Here is a 13,996-nt window from a genome sequence, read left to right on the forward strand (position 1 = left end):
TTCAAGTACACTGCTGGAAATAACGTGTACATTACCTACAAAATATTTTTATGTTATAATGGTAATGCATGTGTAATATAAAAAACTTGGGAAATAGAGAAAAGTACTAAAAAAATTAAAGCTAACAATAATCCCCAAATCTAAAGACATAATCACCATTAATTATAAAAGTAAAAGTAATCATTTATTTTGAAAGTAAATCCAGACAGTCCAAAAGAACATATAGTACAAATTGAAAGTTCTTTTGTACCCTAGCATTATTCCCCATTCGTCCAGCATTATTTTTTTAAGTATACACACAGTATAAAATGTAGGTAAATTTGTATCTTGAGAAAGGTAAAGCTTTCATTTATTCAGGCTGGTGTGCAGGTAAACTGTAAAGCCTGTGTCTTTAGTGAAACCTATACACACTTCTGGTTGTGGGAGAGTCACTGTTATTTTATTACTAATAAGTGTATTATTGTTATTAACCTTGGATTTGGCAGTTAGACAAATAGGGCTTCACCACTTATCAGCTGTGAGTTCTTGGCTAAGGTAATCTCAGAACCTGGTATATCATAAGTGTTAAAAAAAAATCTTGTCTATTACTATTATTATTTTTATTCTTTACCCATCCAAAATCTTAAGCACACCTTGAAATAAGAAAATCTGGAGATGGCCAGAAATGACAAAGTAGAGGCATAAATGGAAAGGCTAAGAAAAGATGAAAGCCAGAGAGAAGCAGCTGTCAGACTGGAAGTCAGACTGGGAATCAACTGGCATTTTCCCTAGAACAGTGTTCTCAAACTTGGTTGCACACTAGAATTACCTGGGGACCCCTTAAAAATTCTGAAGCCCAGGCCACATCCCAGATCAATTAAAGCACAATCTCTTGGGACACAGGGCTCAGTATTTTTTGAAGGTCCCCAAGTGATTCTAATGTGCAGACAAGTTTGAAAACTTCTGCCCTAGAATGTACCAGTCTTTCAATTAACATATTTATGAAGCAAAGTGTTATTCTGGCATTCAAAGAACCAGGCTTATTGGGCCAGGCTGAACTTAGAAAATCCTGTCATTTCTCAACCTTAAGATATTACATAAAATAGCTCTATAAACTCATTGAATTACTTTGTTGTACACCTGAAATTAACATTGTGTGTCAAGTATACTCAAATAAATAAATAAAATACATATGTATTATATAGAATAGCTCTAGAAGAGCAACATAGGGAAGACATAAGAGGATCCTTCAGTCATCTAAAGAGATAATCTTCCTAAACCACTAGCACATGGGGCACCTGGGTGGCTTACTCAGTTAAGCATCTGACTTCCACTCAGGTCATGATCTTGCGGTTCGTGGGTTTGAGCCTCGTGTCGGACTCTGTTCTGACAGTTCAGAGCCAGGAGCCTGCTTTGGATTCTCTGTCTCCCTCTCTCTCTGCGCCACCCCCCCCTCGGCCCCGCCACGGTCTGTGTCTCTCTCTCAAAAAAGAAGCATTAAAAAAAAAAAAAAGCTGGACAGTGGGTATGGAACCTCTCTGGGGAGTGACAAAAAGATTCTATAATTAGATTGTGGTGACGGTTGTATCCTTTTAGTATATTCACGTATACTAAAAGCATTAAATTGTTCATTTTATTTTTTAATGTTTATTATTTTTGGGAGAGAGGGAGGGAGGGGCAGGCAGAAAGAGGGAGATACAGAATCCAAGGCAGGCTCCAGGCTCCAAGCTGTCAGCACAGAACCGCGAGATCATGATCTGAGCCAAAGTCCAATGCTTAAGCTACTGAGCCACCCAGGCACCCTGAATTATGCATTTTAAATGGATGAATTGTATAGTATGTGAACTGTATCTCATTAAAGCTGTTTTTAAACTGTAGAATGGGAGAATCACAAACCTGGCATAAAAGGATCAAGTCAGGGATATGGGATTAAGGCTTTATGATATTCCAGTGCTAGTAATTGACTGTGTGCCTCTTTTGGTGTGAACTTGCAAATATGGAGACCTATAAGAGGTCTAGTTCTTAAATATGAAAGGTATCAGGAAAGGGCTAGTTTATGATCATACAGATTACAAACTAGTAGAAAAATCATTTAAGATGTTATAGAGGGGTGCCTGGGTGGCAAAATCAGTTAAGTATCAGACTCCTGGTTTGGGGTCAGGTCATGATCCCAGGGTTGTGGGATCAGAGCCCTGAGTTGGGCTCCGGACTGTCAATGTTGAGCCTGCTTGGGACACTCTCTTTTCCTCTCTCTCTGCCTCCCCCCTACTCTCTCTCTCTCAAAAAAATAAATAAAGAAAGAAATTTAAAACAAATGGCTTTAAAAAAAAGATATTATAGAAAGAGAGTCTTTTTTCTCAGACAAACCAGGTATGGGAGTGGGGGGAGTTCTAGTACTGCATGTATTAGTTGTTTAGCTTCACACACATCTCTTAACCTCTCTGAACCCCAGTTTCCTCATCTATAAAATACAGATGACTTCTTTCAAAATTGTTGTGTAAGTTAAAAGCAGTGCATATAAAGCATGCTGAATATAAAATATTTTTGTGAAGTACAAGTATTCAGTAAGTATTTGTTGAACTAATAAATGATAATATCAGTAATTCACCATTTAGTGAGTATTCCTATATGCAGACACTGTAAAAGATGAAAAGACACATTTCCTGTCATTATGGTATATAGAGTAGTACCATGGGAAACACATGCAAAAAAAAAATGACCGTGAAGATCTGCATAATACAAGAAGCAACCAGAGCAAAGGGAAAGAAACCCATAAGCCAGCCTGAGGAAATCAGGAAGATTTTATAGAGGTGGTGATTATTGAGCTGAGAAGTAAAAGTTAAGGAGTAGTTTATTTTTTTAATTTTTTTTAAAGGTAAATCTCTTTTTTTTTTTTAAATACGAAATTTGTCAAATTGGTTTCCATACAACACCCGGTGCTCATCCCAACAGGTGCCCTCCTCAATGTCTATCACCCACCCTCCCCTCCCTCCCATCCCTCATCAACCTTCAGTTTGTTTTCAGTTTTTTTTTTTTCAACGTTTATTTATTTTTGGGACAGAGAGAGACAGAGCATGAACGGGGGGAGGGTCAGAGAGAGAGGGAGACACAGAATCGGAAACAGGCTCCAGGCTCTGAGCCATCAGCCCAGAGCCTGACGAGGGGCTCGAACTCACGGACCGCGAGATCGTGACCTGGCTGAAGTCAGACGCTTAACCGACTGCGCCACCCAGGCGCCCCTTGTTTACAGTTTTTAAGAGACTCTTATGTTTTGGCTCCCTCCCTCTCTAACCTCTTTTTTTTCCCTCTTCCTCTCCCCCATGGTCTTCTGTTAAGTTTCTCAGTAAGTAGTAGTTTATTAAATAGTAAAGGGAAAAGGGAGGCAGGAAGGGCCTTTGCAGGAAATTTCATGCATATGGATAATGATACTTAATTATTGCTGAACCTTAAAGTATGTTTGTTTAACAGTCTTGGCAAGAGATAAAGTGAGGCAAGTAGGCAGGAGTTAGATCTTGAGTTACTTTTAGGCTTCGTTCTGTATTCATGATAGTCACTGCAGAACTTTAAACCCCTATGTATGATGTCCTCAAGAGAGATTATCCTGGCACCCATAAGTAAAATAGTTTGGGGATATTGCTACTGGAGACAAAGAGAACAGTTAGAAGCCTGTTAAAATATCTGAGGAGAAGATTGATAAATGCTTGAACCACCACAGTGGCAGTATAGGTGGAAGGTGTTGACTATAGTATAATCATCAGGACTTTTTAATTGACATGATTGAGGGAGTCAGGGAGAGAAATGAGTCAAGGATGGCTCTGCCTGTCCCTCCCCTGTTCTGATGGAGGTACTGGGTTGATGGTGGTATCATTCACTGTGATAGTGAATCCTGCCCAAAATACCTGGTAGGTCAGACTGATTTATACTTCCACCATTCCTATGAGAGGAGAGTTAGCTGTTTTTTGGTTAAAACACACACACACACACACACACACACACACACACACACACAAATTCAGATCCCTCTCTTTGAGACCAGAATGTAGGTTGTTGGCCTCAAGAGGATAGTCAAAAGGATATTCTTGAGGCTTAAGGGTTTGGAAAAATCTGGAGAGGGATTAGAACCCTTGGTTTTGCTCCCGGTTTTCACACCCAGTGGTAACCTAGGTGAGGCTTCAGATGTCAACCTATGTTGACATCAGGCTGGACTTTTTCTCTTTCTGCTCTGGTGTGTTTGTCACTCAGATTATAGTTTGCAGGTAACTACAGTGTGAGATGATCTGTGTTTCTCAACTGTGTGTTTGTGTGTGTATGTTTAAGGTGGTAGCCAGGCTCCTGGGAGGGTCTAGATCAGGGTTGAAGAAGAGTGAGATAAAGTCTCCAGCTCCAAGAGGCCCCCAGGGGCCAAGTAAAAAGCTTGCTCTTTTGAAACTGTCTCTGTTGGTAATTAACAACAAATCAAGCATACCATGGTGTCAAATAAAGGGGATTTGTGGGCACAGTGCTATTAGTGGCTGATCTCAGTCATTCAAGGAAGCTATTAAATCTGTGAACATTAGCATTCTGCCAAGCAATGAGATCTAGTCCTTAGCGCCTCCCATACACACTGATTCTTTACTGATTTGGAACATCTCCCTCTCCTGACTCCCTCCACCTTGCTCATCTCCTTCTATACTGTCCTGGAAATCAATGAATGGTAATTCAGTGTATCACTAGCTAGTGCCTGAATAAGAGAGATTTTGTGTCTGCTACACCTCCTGTTCCAAAAGAAACGTGCACTGCATAAATTTAATTGGTTACATTAATGTGTAAGTCTTGTCTGCAAAGAGATGGATATGTTTCTGAATAATCTGCAGAGGGGCAGAGTTTTGAATATATGGCACTGCTTCTAATTCGCTGTTGCTCCAATACAATCAGACTGAGGCATAAACTACCCATTTCAAATATTGGTGGATGACAACACTGGCTTGAACAAAGTGACCAGTCTCAAATGGCTACTCCTCTATGGGCTGCAGGTTGCTAGGGCTTTGGCTGTCTGTTTTCCCCGCCGAAAAGGGGCGGGGGAAGTTGATGTGTTTGGCGGAAAAAAAGAACATACATACATGTTGTTTGCCTCTCATTAGAGGTAATAAACCTATAGAAGGAAATGCTGTTGAGTGGGAGGAAGGCAAAAAGATAGGTTTTTTTCTTTTGTTTTGTTTTTTGGGTTTTTTTTTTTTTTTTTTTTTTTTGTCCTCCAATGCTGCGACGCATTAACCCTGCTGCTATTGGGATGTTCTCTGCTCAGCCTATTGGCTGAACCTAGGAGCTGCTGTCTGCCAATCGGGTGGTGGAAGGCAGACAAATCTACCCCGCCACCAGCAAAAACGGCCTGTAACCCTTGCGGTGCCGGCCCAGCCGCGCCAGAGCTGGCGCCACGAAGAGAGATAGGTGTCTCCAGCTGCTGTTGCCGTTTGGGGCGGGTCGGCTTCTTCTGCTTCCCAGGACCAGGTAGAGGACTAACGGGAAGCAGCAATGCTCCGCAAGGTGGGAAGCTGGGTAGAAATCTGCTGGGGGGCCACCCTTTTGTTCCTCATTTGCCACCTGGGTTACGTTTGTGGGCAGATCCGCTACCCGGTCCCAGAGGAGTCACAAGAAGGGACTTTTGTAGGGAATGTCGCCCAAGATTTCTTGCTGGATACAGAGACTCTGTCAGCTCGTAGGCTGCAGGTTGCTGGAGAGGTGAACCAAAGACACTTCCGTGTGGATTTGGACAGTGGAGCCCTGCTCATCAAGAATCCAATTGATCGAGAGGCACTGTGTGGACTCAGTGCCAGCTGCATCGTGCCCCTGGAGTTTGTAACTGAAGGGCCTTTGGAAATGTACCGAGCGGAGGTAGAGATTGTGGATGTGAATGATCACGCCCCCCGATTTCCTCGGCAGCAGCTAGACTTGGAAATTGGGGAGGCAGCTCCTCCAGGACAGCGTTTCCCCTTGGAAAAGGCTCAGGATGCAGATGTGGGGAGCAATTCTATCAGCAGCTATAGACTAAGCTCCAATGAACACTTTGCACTGGATGTCAAGAAGCGCAGCGACGGCAGCCTGGTCCCAGAGCTGCTCCTGGAGAAGCCTTTGGATCGAGAGAAGCAATCAGACTACCGCCTGGTGCTGACTGCTGTGGATGGAGGGAACCCCCCGAGATCTGGCACTGCAGAGCTCCGGGTATCAGTGCTGGACGTGAATGACAACGCCCCAGCCTTCCAGCAATCCAGCTACAGGATTAGTGTGTTGGAGAGTGCTCCTGCCGGCATGCTGCTCATCCAGCTCAATGCCTCTGACCCAGACCTGGGTCCCAGTGGTAACGTCACCTTTTCTTTCAGTGGTCACACCCCTGATCGTGTGAGAAACCTCTTTAGCCTTCACCCTACTACTGGAAAGCTTACCCTTCAGGGGCCCCTAGACTTTGAGAGTGAGAATTACTATGAATTTGATATTCGGGCTCGCGATGGGGGTTCTCCAGCCATGGAGCAACATTGCAGCCTTCGGGTGGATCTCCTAGATGTAAATGACAATGCCCCCCACATCACAGTGACCTCAGAGCTTGGGACTCTTCCAGAGAGCGCAGAACCTGGCACTGTAGTGGCACTCATCAGTGTGCAGGACCCTGACTCAGGGTCAAATGGAGACGTGAGCCTCCGTATTCCTGACCACTTGCCATTTGCCCTCAAGTCTGCCTTCAGGAACCAGTTCTCCTTGGTGACTTCTGGGCCCTTGGACCGAGAGGCCAAATCCAGCTATGACATCATGGTCACTGCTTCCGATGCTGGGAATCCTCCCCTGAGTACCCAGAGGAGTATTTTCCTCAATATTTCAGATGTGAATGATAACCCACCCTCTTTCTTCCAGAGGTCACATGAGGTGTTTGTTCCTGAGAACAATCGCCCAGGGGACCTGCTTTGTTCCCTTGCGGCCTCTGATCCAGACTCTGGCTTGAATGCACTCATCTCCTATTCTCTCCTGGAGCCCAGAAATCGAGATGTGTCAGCTTCTTCTTTCATCTCTCTGAACCCCCAAACAGGAGCTGTTCATGCTACTCGATCCTTTGACTATGAACAAACACAGACATTGCAATTTGAGGTGCAGGCCCGGGATCGGGGCAACCCACCTCTTAGTAGCACTGTGACAGTTCGTCTGTTTGTGCTGGACCTCAATGACAATGCCCCAGCTGTGCTGCGTCCTAGGGCCCGGCCTGGTTCTTTATGTCCGCAAGCTCTGCCTCCATCAGTTGGTGCTGGCCATCTAGTCACAAAGGTGACTGCTGTGGACTTGGATTCAGGTTACAATGCTTGGGTTTCCTATCAGCTCCTGGAGGCCCCAGACCCCAGCCTGTTTGCTGTCTCTCGCTATGCTGGGGAGGTTCGGACGGCAGTTCCAATCCCAGCTGATCTCCCACCACAGAAGCTGGTCATTGTAGTAAAGGATAGTGGTAGTCCACCACTCTCTACCTCTGTTACTCTACTGGTGTCCTTGGAGGAAGATACTCATCCAGTTGTCCCCGATCTTCGAGAATCTTCAGCTCCAAGGGAAGGAGAATCCCGCCTGACCCTCTATTTGGCTGTATCACTAGTGGCAATTTGCTTTGTCTCCTTTGGCTCATTCGTTGCACTACTGTCTAAGTGTTTGCGTGGGGCTGCCTGTGGAGTGACCTGCTTTCCTGCTGGCACCTGTGCCTGTCTCACCCGATCTCGAAGGAGGGAGGGGCTTCCTCCTTCCAATGGGATCCTGCGAATCCAGCTAGGGTCAGATGATCCTATCAAGTTTGTTGATGTGGGCGGCCACTCTCATGGCTGTACACCCTTGGCTTCTGCACCCACTCGGAGCGATAGCTTCATGATGGTGAAGTCACCCAGTGCACCTATGGCAGGGGAGCCTGTTCGCCCAAGCTGCCCACCCTCTGATCTTCTGTATGGGCTAGAGGTGAGACCTTTGCAGGCTCAGCCAGTGCTTGAGAGTTACTCTGATCCAAGCATATGGCTGGGTCATGTCCCTGGGACTGTTGGTCTCTCTGCAAGAGCCCATAGTGAGTGGTAACTATGTTGTAGATGGTGTGCTTTCAAAGTATTTTGTGAATAACCAGGAAGTTGTCACAGATTAGTACTTGAGGTGGATTATGTACCTGAAGGTAAGAAATGAAGGTAATGATCGAGAGCCAGGGTATTGTGGAAGCATGGTGCCAGAATGTGGAGCATAGAAGGCTATCCTGTACAGGGGTAGGGTGTATCAGGCAGTCACCTAAACCCAAGAGGTTGCTTTCTCTTCCTCAATGAGGGGGGCAGGTTCTGGACTACCTTAACTCTAGGTTACCATTTCCCAACGAATCTAGGGTGACTGCTGTATTTGCCCCACAATATTAAGTACCTCCTAACCCACTATAGAGAGAACTCGCTGCTTGAAACAGCAGAGAGCACAAAGAGGGGAGAGCTGAAGGGGTAGTAGGGAGGCATCAGGATGCAAGCAGAGATCTTTTAGTCCAAGTCTTCAGGAATCCCATTCAGGTTCCCACTGAGATTTGAGCTAGATGCAAAAGAATTGGGGGCAGGGGAGCATTACTTCTTTGGGGGGGGGAAGCAACATGTGAGTAAAATCACTTCATGTCAGAAAACTGGTTTACAGCTGAGGAACTCAGAGGCAGCCACTCTGGAAGTCTTTAAGTAGACTTTTGAATTGGTGCAACCATAAATTCTAGAGACAACGCCTGGTTTCTACTCACTCTCCTGGGTGACCTGGATCAGTTCCAGGAATGTTCCCCCTACTAAAAGCTGTTATGCTCATTCCATAGCTCAAGTCGGGGATCTCATAAAAGCTGAATCCTGTAACCATCAGCTGACATTGAGATTCCTCAAAGCATTGATGGAGAGTCAGAGCAAGGCTTTACAGGATCCTAACAAATGGTTTCTCTCACCTCAGCCATGTTTGGCAGAATGGCGTCGGGGGGGGGGTTCACATGGGTTTGCCTCCCCTGGAAGGACAAAATTTTGTTGGTTTAACAAAGTAGTGGAAACTTCTAAAGTCCTGAGGGAAGTTGCTGGGACAGAACACTGAGAAGTTTTGTACCACTTTGTCTTCCCTGTTGAGAACCATCTGAGCTGTCAAACTTTGCTGCCAAGGGGGCTGAATCAACCTGCAGCATGAAATGAGTGGGGAGGTAGGAGGCTTCATTGACACAGATTTGCCTGTTCCTAAGGTTTCCAGGACTGAGGGGACTTCATAATTGGTTGAGAGCAGACAGACTTTTTGGCCAATCAGACTCAGAGCAGAGGTGGGGGATCTGCTCTTCCTGCCCACCTCTCCTCCTCCTGTTCCCCAGCTCCACTCAGATTCAGTTCCCCTCCCCCCCCACCCACCCCCGCCATTTGGTGACTAAGAAGAACTGCTGCAGGCAGACATACCTCGGAGCAGTTTTTAAGAGGCTGGAAGGAGACATAAGAGATTTCAGCTGCTACATTCCAAGACCTGGGTCTGCCTTGGAGACAGGACAGCACAGAGTCAGTGTCCAGGAAGGGACCTCTGGGTCATGGGGCCCAAGACACCCCCACAGCTCGCTGGGAAATGGCAAGTGCTGTGCATGTTGTCGTTGTGCTGCTGGGGCTGGGTGTCCGGGCAGCTTCGTTACTCAGTGGTGGAGGAGTCTGAGCCGGGGACGCTGGTGGGGAATGTTGCTCAGGATCTAGGCTTAAAGGTGACAGATCTGTTGAGCCGCCGACTGCGGTTGGGGTCTGAGGAGAATGGACACTTTTTTTCCCTGAGCTTGATGAGTGGTGCTCTGGTAGTGAATCAAAAGATTGACCGAGAGAGCCTATGTGGAGCCAGTACAAGCTGCCTGCTGCCAATACAGGTGGTGACTGAACACCCCCTGGAACTAATCCGCGTAGAGGTAGAGATCCTGGATCTCAATGACAACTCTCCTGGCTTTGCCACCTCTGAGCGAGAGATACGCATCTCAGAATCAGCTGCGCTTGGGGCCCGATTCCCACTGGATAGTGCCCAGGATCCGGACGTGGGCACCAATACTGTGAGCTTCTACACTCTAAGCCCCAGCAGCCATTTCTTTCTGAATGTGAAGACCCTAAAAGATGGGAAGCTATTCCCAGAGCTGGTGCTGGAGCAGCAGCTGGACCGTGAAGCCCAGGCAAGACATCAGCTGGTGCTTACTGCTGTGGATGGGGGTATCCCAGCCCGCTCAGGGACGACCCTTATCTCTGTCATTGTATTGGACATTAATGATAATGCTCCGACTTTCCAGTCCTCAGTTCTACGTGTGGGGCTCCCAGAAAATGCACCCATGGGTACACTGCTGCTCCGCCTCAATGCCACTGATCCGGACGAGGGCACCAATGGCCAACTAGACTATTCTTTTGGAGACCATACATCAGAAGTGGTGCGTAACATCTTTGGCCTAGACCCTAGCAGTGGAGCAATCCATGTGTTGGGTCCCATAGACTTTGAGGAGTCAAGTTTCTATGAAATTCACGCAAGAGCCCGTGACCAGGGACAGCCAGCTATGGAAGGCCACTGCATGATTCAGGTGGATGTGGAAGATGCCAATGACAATGCCCCAGAGGTACTGCTAGCCTCTCTGGTCAACCCTATCCTGGAGAGCACACCAGTGGGCACAGTAGTGGGCTTGTTTAATGTGCGGGACCGAGACTCGGGGAGAAATGGTGAAGTGAGCCTTGATATCTCCCCGGACCTGCCATTTCAGATTAAGCCTTCTGAGAACCACTACTCACTGCTAACCAGCCAGCCTTTGGACCGGGAGACCACATCCCACTATGTCATTGAGCTACTTGCTAGTGATGCAGGTTCACCTCCCCTGCATGCACATCTCACCATCCGGCTCAACATTTCAGATGTTAATGACAATGCACCCTACTTTTCTCAACAGCTCTATACTGCTTACATCCCTGAAAACCGGCCTCCAGGTTCCCTTCTTTGCACTGTGGCTGCCTCAGACCCAGACACTGGGGATAATGCCCATCTCACCTACTCCATTGTAGGGAATCAGATTCAGGGAGCCCCAGCTTCCTCCTTTGTATATGTCAACCCTGAGGATGGGCGGGTCTTTGCCCAGCGCACCTTTGACTACGAATTGTTGCAAATGATGCACATCATGGTGGGTGTGCGAGACTCTGGCTCTCCCCCATTGCACTCGAACACATCTCTGCATGTGTTTGTCCTGGATCAGAATGATAATGCACCAGCGGTGCTGCACCCAAGACCCGGCTGGGAACTCTCAGTCCCCCAACGTCTCCCTCGCTCTGCTCCTCCTGGCTCCTTGGTCACCAAAGTGACAGCTGTGGATGCTGATGCTGGCCATAATGCATGGCTCTCCTATTCACTGTTGCCACAGTCTACAGCTCCAGGACTGTTCCTGGTGTCTGCACATACTGGGGAGGTGCGCACAGCCCGGGCCTTACGGGAGGATGACTCTAACACCCAGCAGGTTGTGGTCCTGGTGAGGGACAATGGTGACCCTTCTCTCTCCTCTACAGCCACAGTGTTGCTGGTTCTGGAGGATGAGGACCCTGAGGAAATGCCCAAATCCAACGATTTCCTCACACTCCCTCCTGAGCGTTCAGACCTTACCCTTTACCTCATTGTGGCTCTTGCAGCCATCAGTCTCTTATCCTTAGTCACCTTCACCTTTCTGTCAGCTAAATGCCTTCGGGGGCACACAGATGAGGATGGGGGTGGGGGCCAGTGCTGCAGGCACCAGGACTCGCCCTCTCGGGACTTCTATAAGCAGTCCAGTCCCAACCTGCAGGTGAGCTCAGACGGCACACTCAAGTACATGGAGGTGACACTGCGGCCCACAGACTCACAGAGCCACTGCTACAGGACGTGCTTTTCACCAGCCTCGGATGGCAGTGACTTCACTTTTCTAAGGCCCCTCAGTGTCCAGCAGCCCTCAGCGCTGGTGCTGGAGCCTGATGCCTTCCCGTCCCGCTCTAATACGCTGCGGGAGCGGAGCCAGGTGAGGGGCTCAACACTGCCCAGGACAACCCCTGTGGCCTGCAATGGAGAAGCAGCCCATCCACAAAAGGGACTTTGAATTTATGTCCATTCCTCTCGGGAGGGGGTGGGGGTGTGGGAGTGGAGGATGGAGCTCAGTGTTGCCTGCACTCCACCTGATTGTTGGGACCATTTGGACTGATTGTGTGGAATGCCTATGTGGGGATAGGACTCTGAGCACCAGGAGGTGGTGGTGATTATAGGTGAGGGGAAGTAAGACCAGTCCCTGCTGCCCTCACTCAGAAAAGGCTGGGGCCCAGCAGTCTTTATGGCTAGGGTTGGGGAGCAGAGGGTGGTCCTTGGTGGAGGCAGTCATGGATCTATGCCTGCATCCAGCCTCCTTGACTCCCAAGCCAGCCAGCTTGCTGTGCCAGTCTTTAAGTTTCCTCTTCCAGTCCCTTGATCTGTGACTTCACTGTTAATCTCAACCTTCCTTATTCCTCCGTCAAACAAATGCACCTGTAGACAGGATCATTGTACATCCAGGCTTCATGCATGTCCTCCTTGCAGAACACACCCACTGGCCACATGCAGCAACAGACTTGTCTCATCTCATCTGCGTGCTCACAGACACACACACGCACACACACCTGCACTTGGGCTTACACACACACACCACCTTTTACTGCCAGCGCTTGCTGCCAAGTTCACATGCACTGGCTGTTCCTGGGCCCCTCATAGCTTCCCAACCACCTGGCTGCTGGCCTCAGTGGTACTCACTGCTGACTGATCACACCCTGGTGAGGATCCCATGGCACAGTTTCCCAGGGCCTGCAAGGACCCAGGAACCTTTTCCTGCTTCTACCTGGGACTAGATCAGGTCACCTCTGGGCAAGAGTTTTTAACTCTGGCGTGGGCCACCCCCATAGTATTGGGGCTCCAGGCAGAGGGCAGCGGTGTGCCTCCAGCCCAGAAACCTCTGGGTCTGGCTGAGCTACCCTGTGGGCCAAGGGTAGGATAGGCAGCCTGGGACCTCAGTGACAGTCACTGCCTGTCCTATCACAGGAAGTGGGGACATGAAGCACCTGGACCCTGGACACTCAGAGATAGGCTTTTGGCTCCGTCGTGACCTTGATGTGGTTCCTGTGATCTAGGGTCAGGGCTTTGGGGGTGACCAAAGTATGTGAGACTCTGTCAATCCTTCTTTCAGCTGAGGGAAAGCCACAGCCTCTGCCAGATGCTGGGGTGCCCTCATCAGTGGGGAAACTATGATAGTAAAAAGGCACAAGTTTCCACAAACTCAGGAGCTTTTATTCAAAATATACTCATGCCCCACCCTGCACTTGATGAATCAGAATTAGAGTTTGAAACAATACCCCCATGTGATAGCTGATTGAAAGAGCCTTCCTGCATTACCTCCTTGGAGTACCATGTTCTTCACTTGTTCTTCCCAAGAATTTTGTTGGGTAGATACTAGCTTCCCCACCTTGTAACTGAATTTCACAGAGGTCAAGTGACATGCAAGTTCACTGGGTAAGTGGTAGAGAAAGATCTAACTTGGGTCTAATTCCAGAATTTGTGCTTTCACAAAGCTGGAAGATGGGAGGGCAGTTTGCATCTGCTTGGATGGGGCATAGATGGGATTCTTTCCCTTTTAGGGCTTTATATGTTAGAGAAAAGTCTTCTGGGGCTCCTTGTTCCTGAGTAGCCCTCACTGAACACACTTTGGACCCGCCATCTTTGTGTAAGTTGTGAGTTTTGCCCAGCAACTCTCCTCCAGTCTGTCATGGTTCTTGCATGATTCATGGTTCTTGCATGGATCATACATAGATTGTCCTGTGTCTAAGAATACAGTGGCTGATGAGTAGGCATCCCATTGCCTTTCCCCAGGCTGGTGATCTGGACTGGTGCTGGTGACTTGTGTTGTACCTGGGATGCTAACTTTCTGAGTTCTGCTCATATCACTGACATCTGTGGGCCTTAGAGTGAGATACTTGACAGACTTGGGTCTGTCTTCTCCCCCGTGTAA

At 47.9% G+C, this 13,996-nt stretch overlaps 2 protein-coding genes across 5 annotated transcripts in view; both read left to right on the plus strand.

Moving 5' to 3' along the window:
- The window catches only part of LOC124516700 (protocadherin gamma-C5), a 79,992-nt gene that overhangs the window by 49,257 nt on the left and 16,739 nt on the right, over window positions 1-13,996 (plus strand). Inside the window, exon 1 of one of the 4 annotated variants that reach the window (XM_047086101.1) lies at window positions 9,530-11,989. The exons of the other annotated variants lie outside the window; for them this stretch is intronic. Within the exon in view, the coding sequence (XP_046942057.1) occupies window positions 9,530-11,989 (2,460 nt within the window). Of the gene's footprint in view, window positions 1-9,529; window positions 11,990-13,996 lie in introns of those variants that run through there. 4 annotated transcript variants of the gene reach the window in all.
- LOC124516236 (protocadherin gamma-C4) lies at window positions 5,491-8,046 on the plus strand. Its single transcript, XM_047085852.1, has one exon. It carries the CDS (start codon window positions 5,491-5,493, stop codon window positions 8,044-8,046), a length of 2,556 nt encoding a protein of 851 aa, XP_046941808.1.

Source organism: Lynx rufus, unplaced genomic scaffold (genome assembly GCF_022079265.1).
Source record: "Lynx rufus isolate CCGP_SWC_20201006 ecotype Redwood Valley unplaced genomic scaffold, mLynRuf1.p SCAF_1, whole genome shotgun sequence".
In the NCBI taxonomy this organism is placed as follows: domain Eukaryota; kingdom Metazoa; phylum Chordata; class Mammalia; order Carnivora; family Felidae; genus Lynx; species Lynx rufus.

Coding starts and splice junctions, on each gene's coding strand:
- LOC124516236 (XM_047085852.1), top strand. CDS start 5,491: ATGCTCCGCAAGGTGGGAAGCTGGGTAGAAATCTGCTGGGGGGCCACC.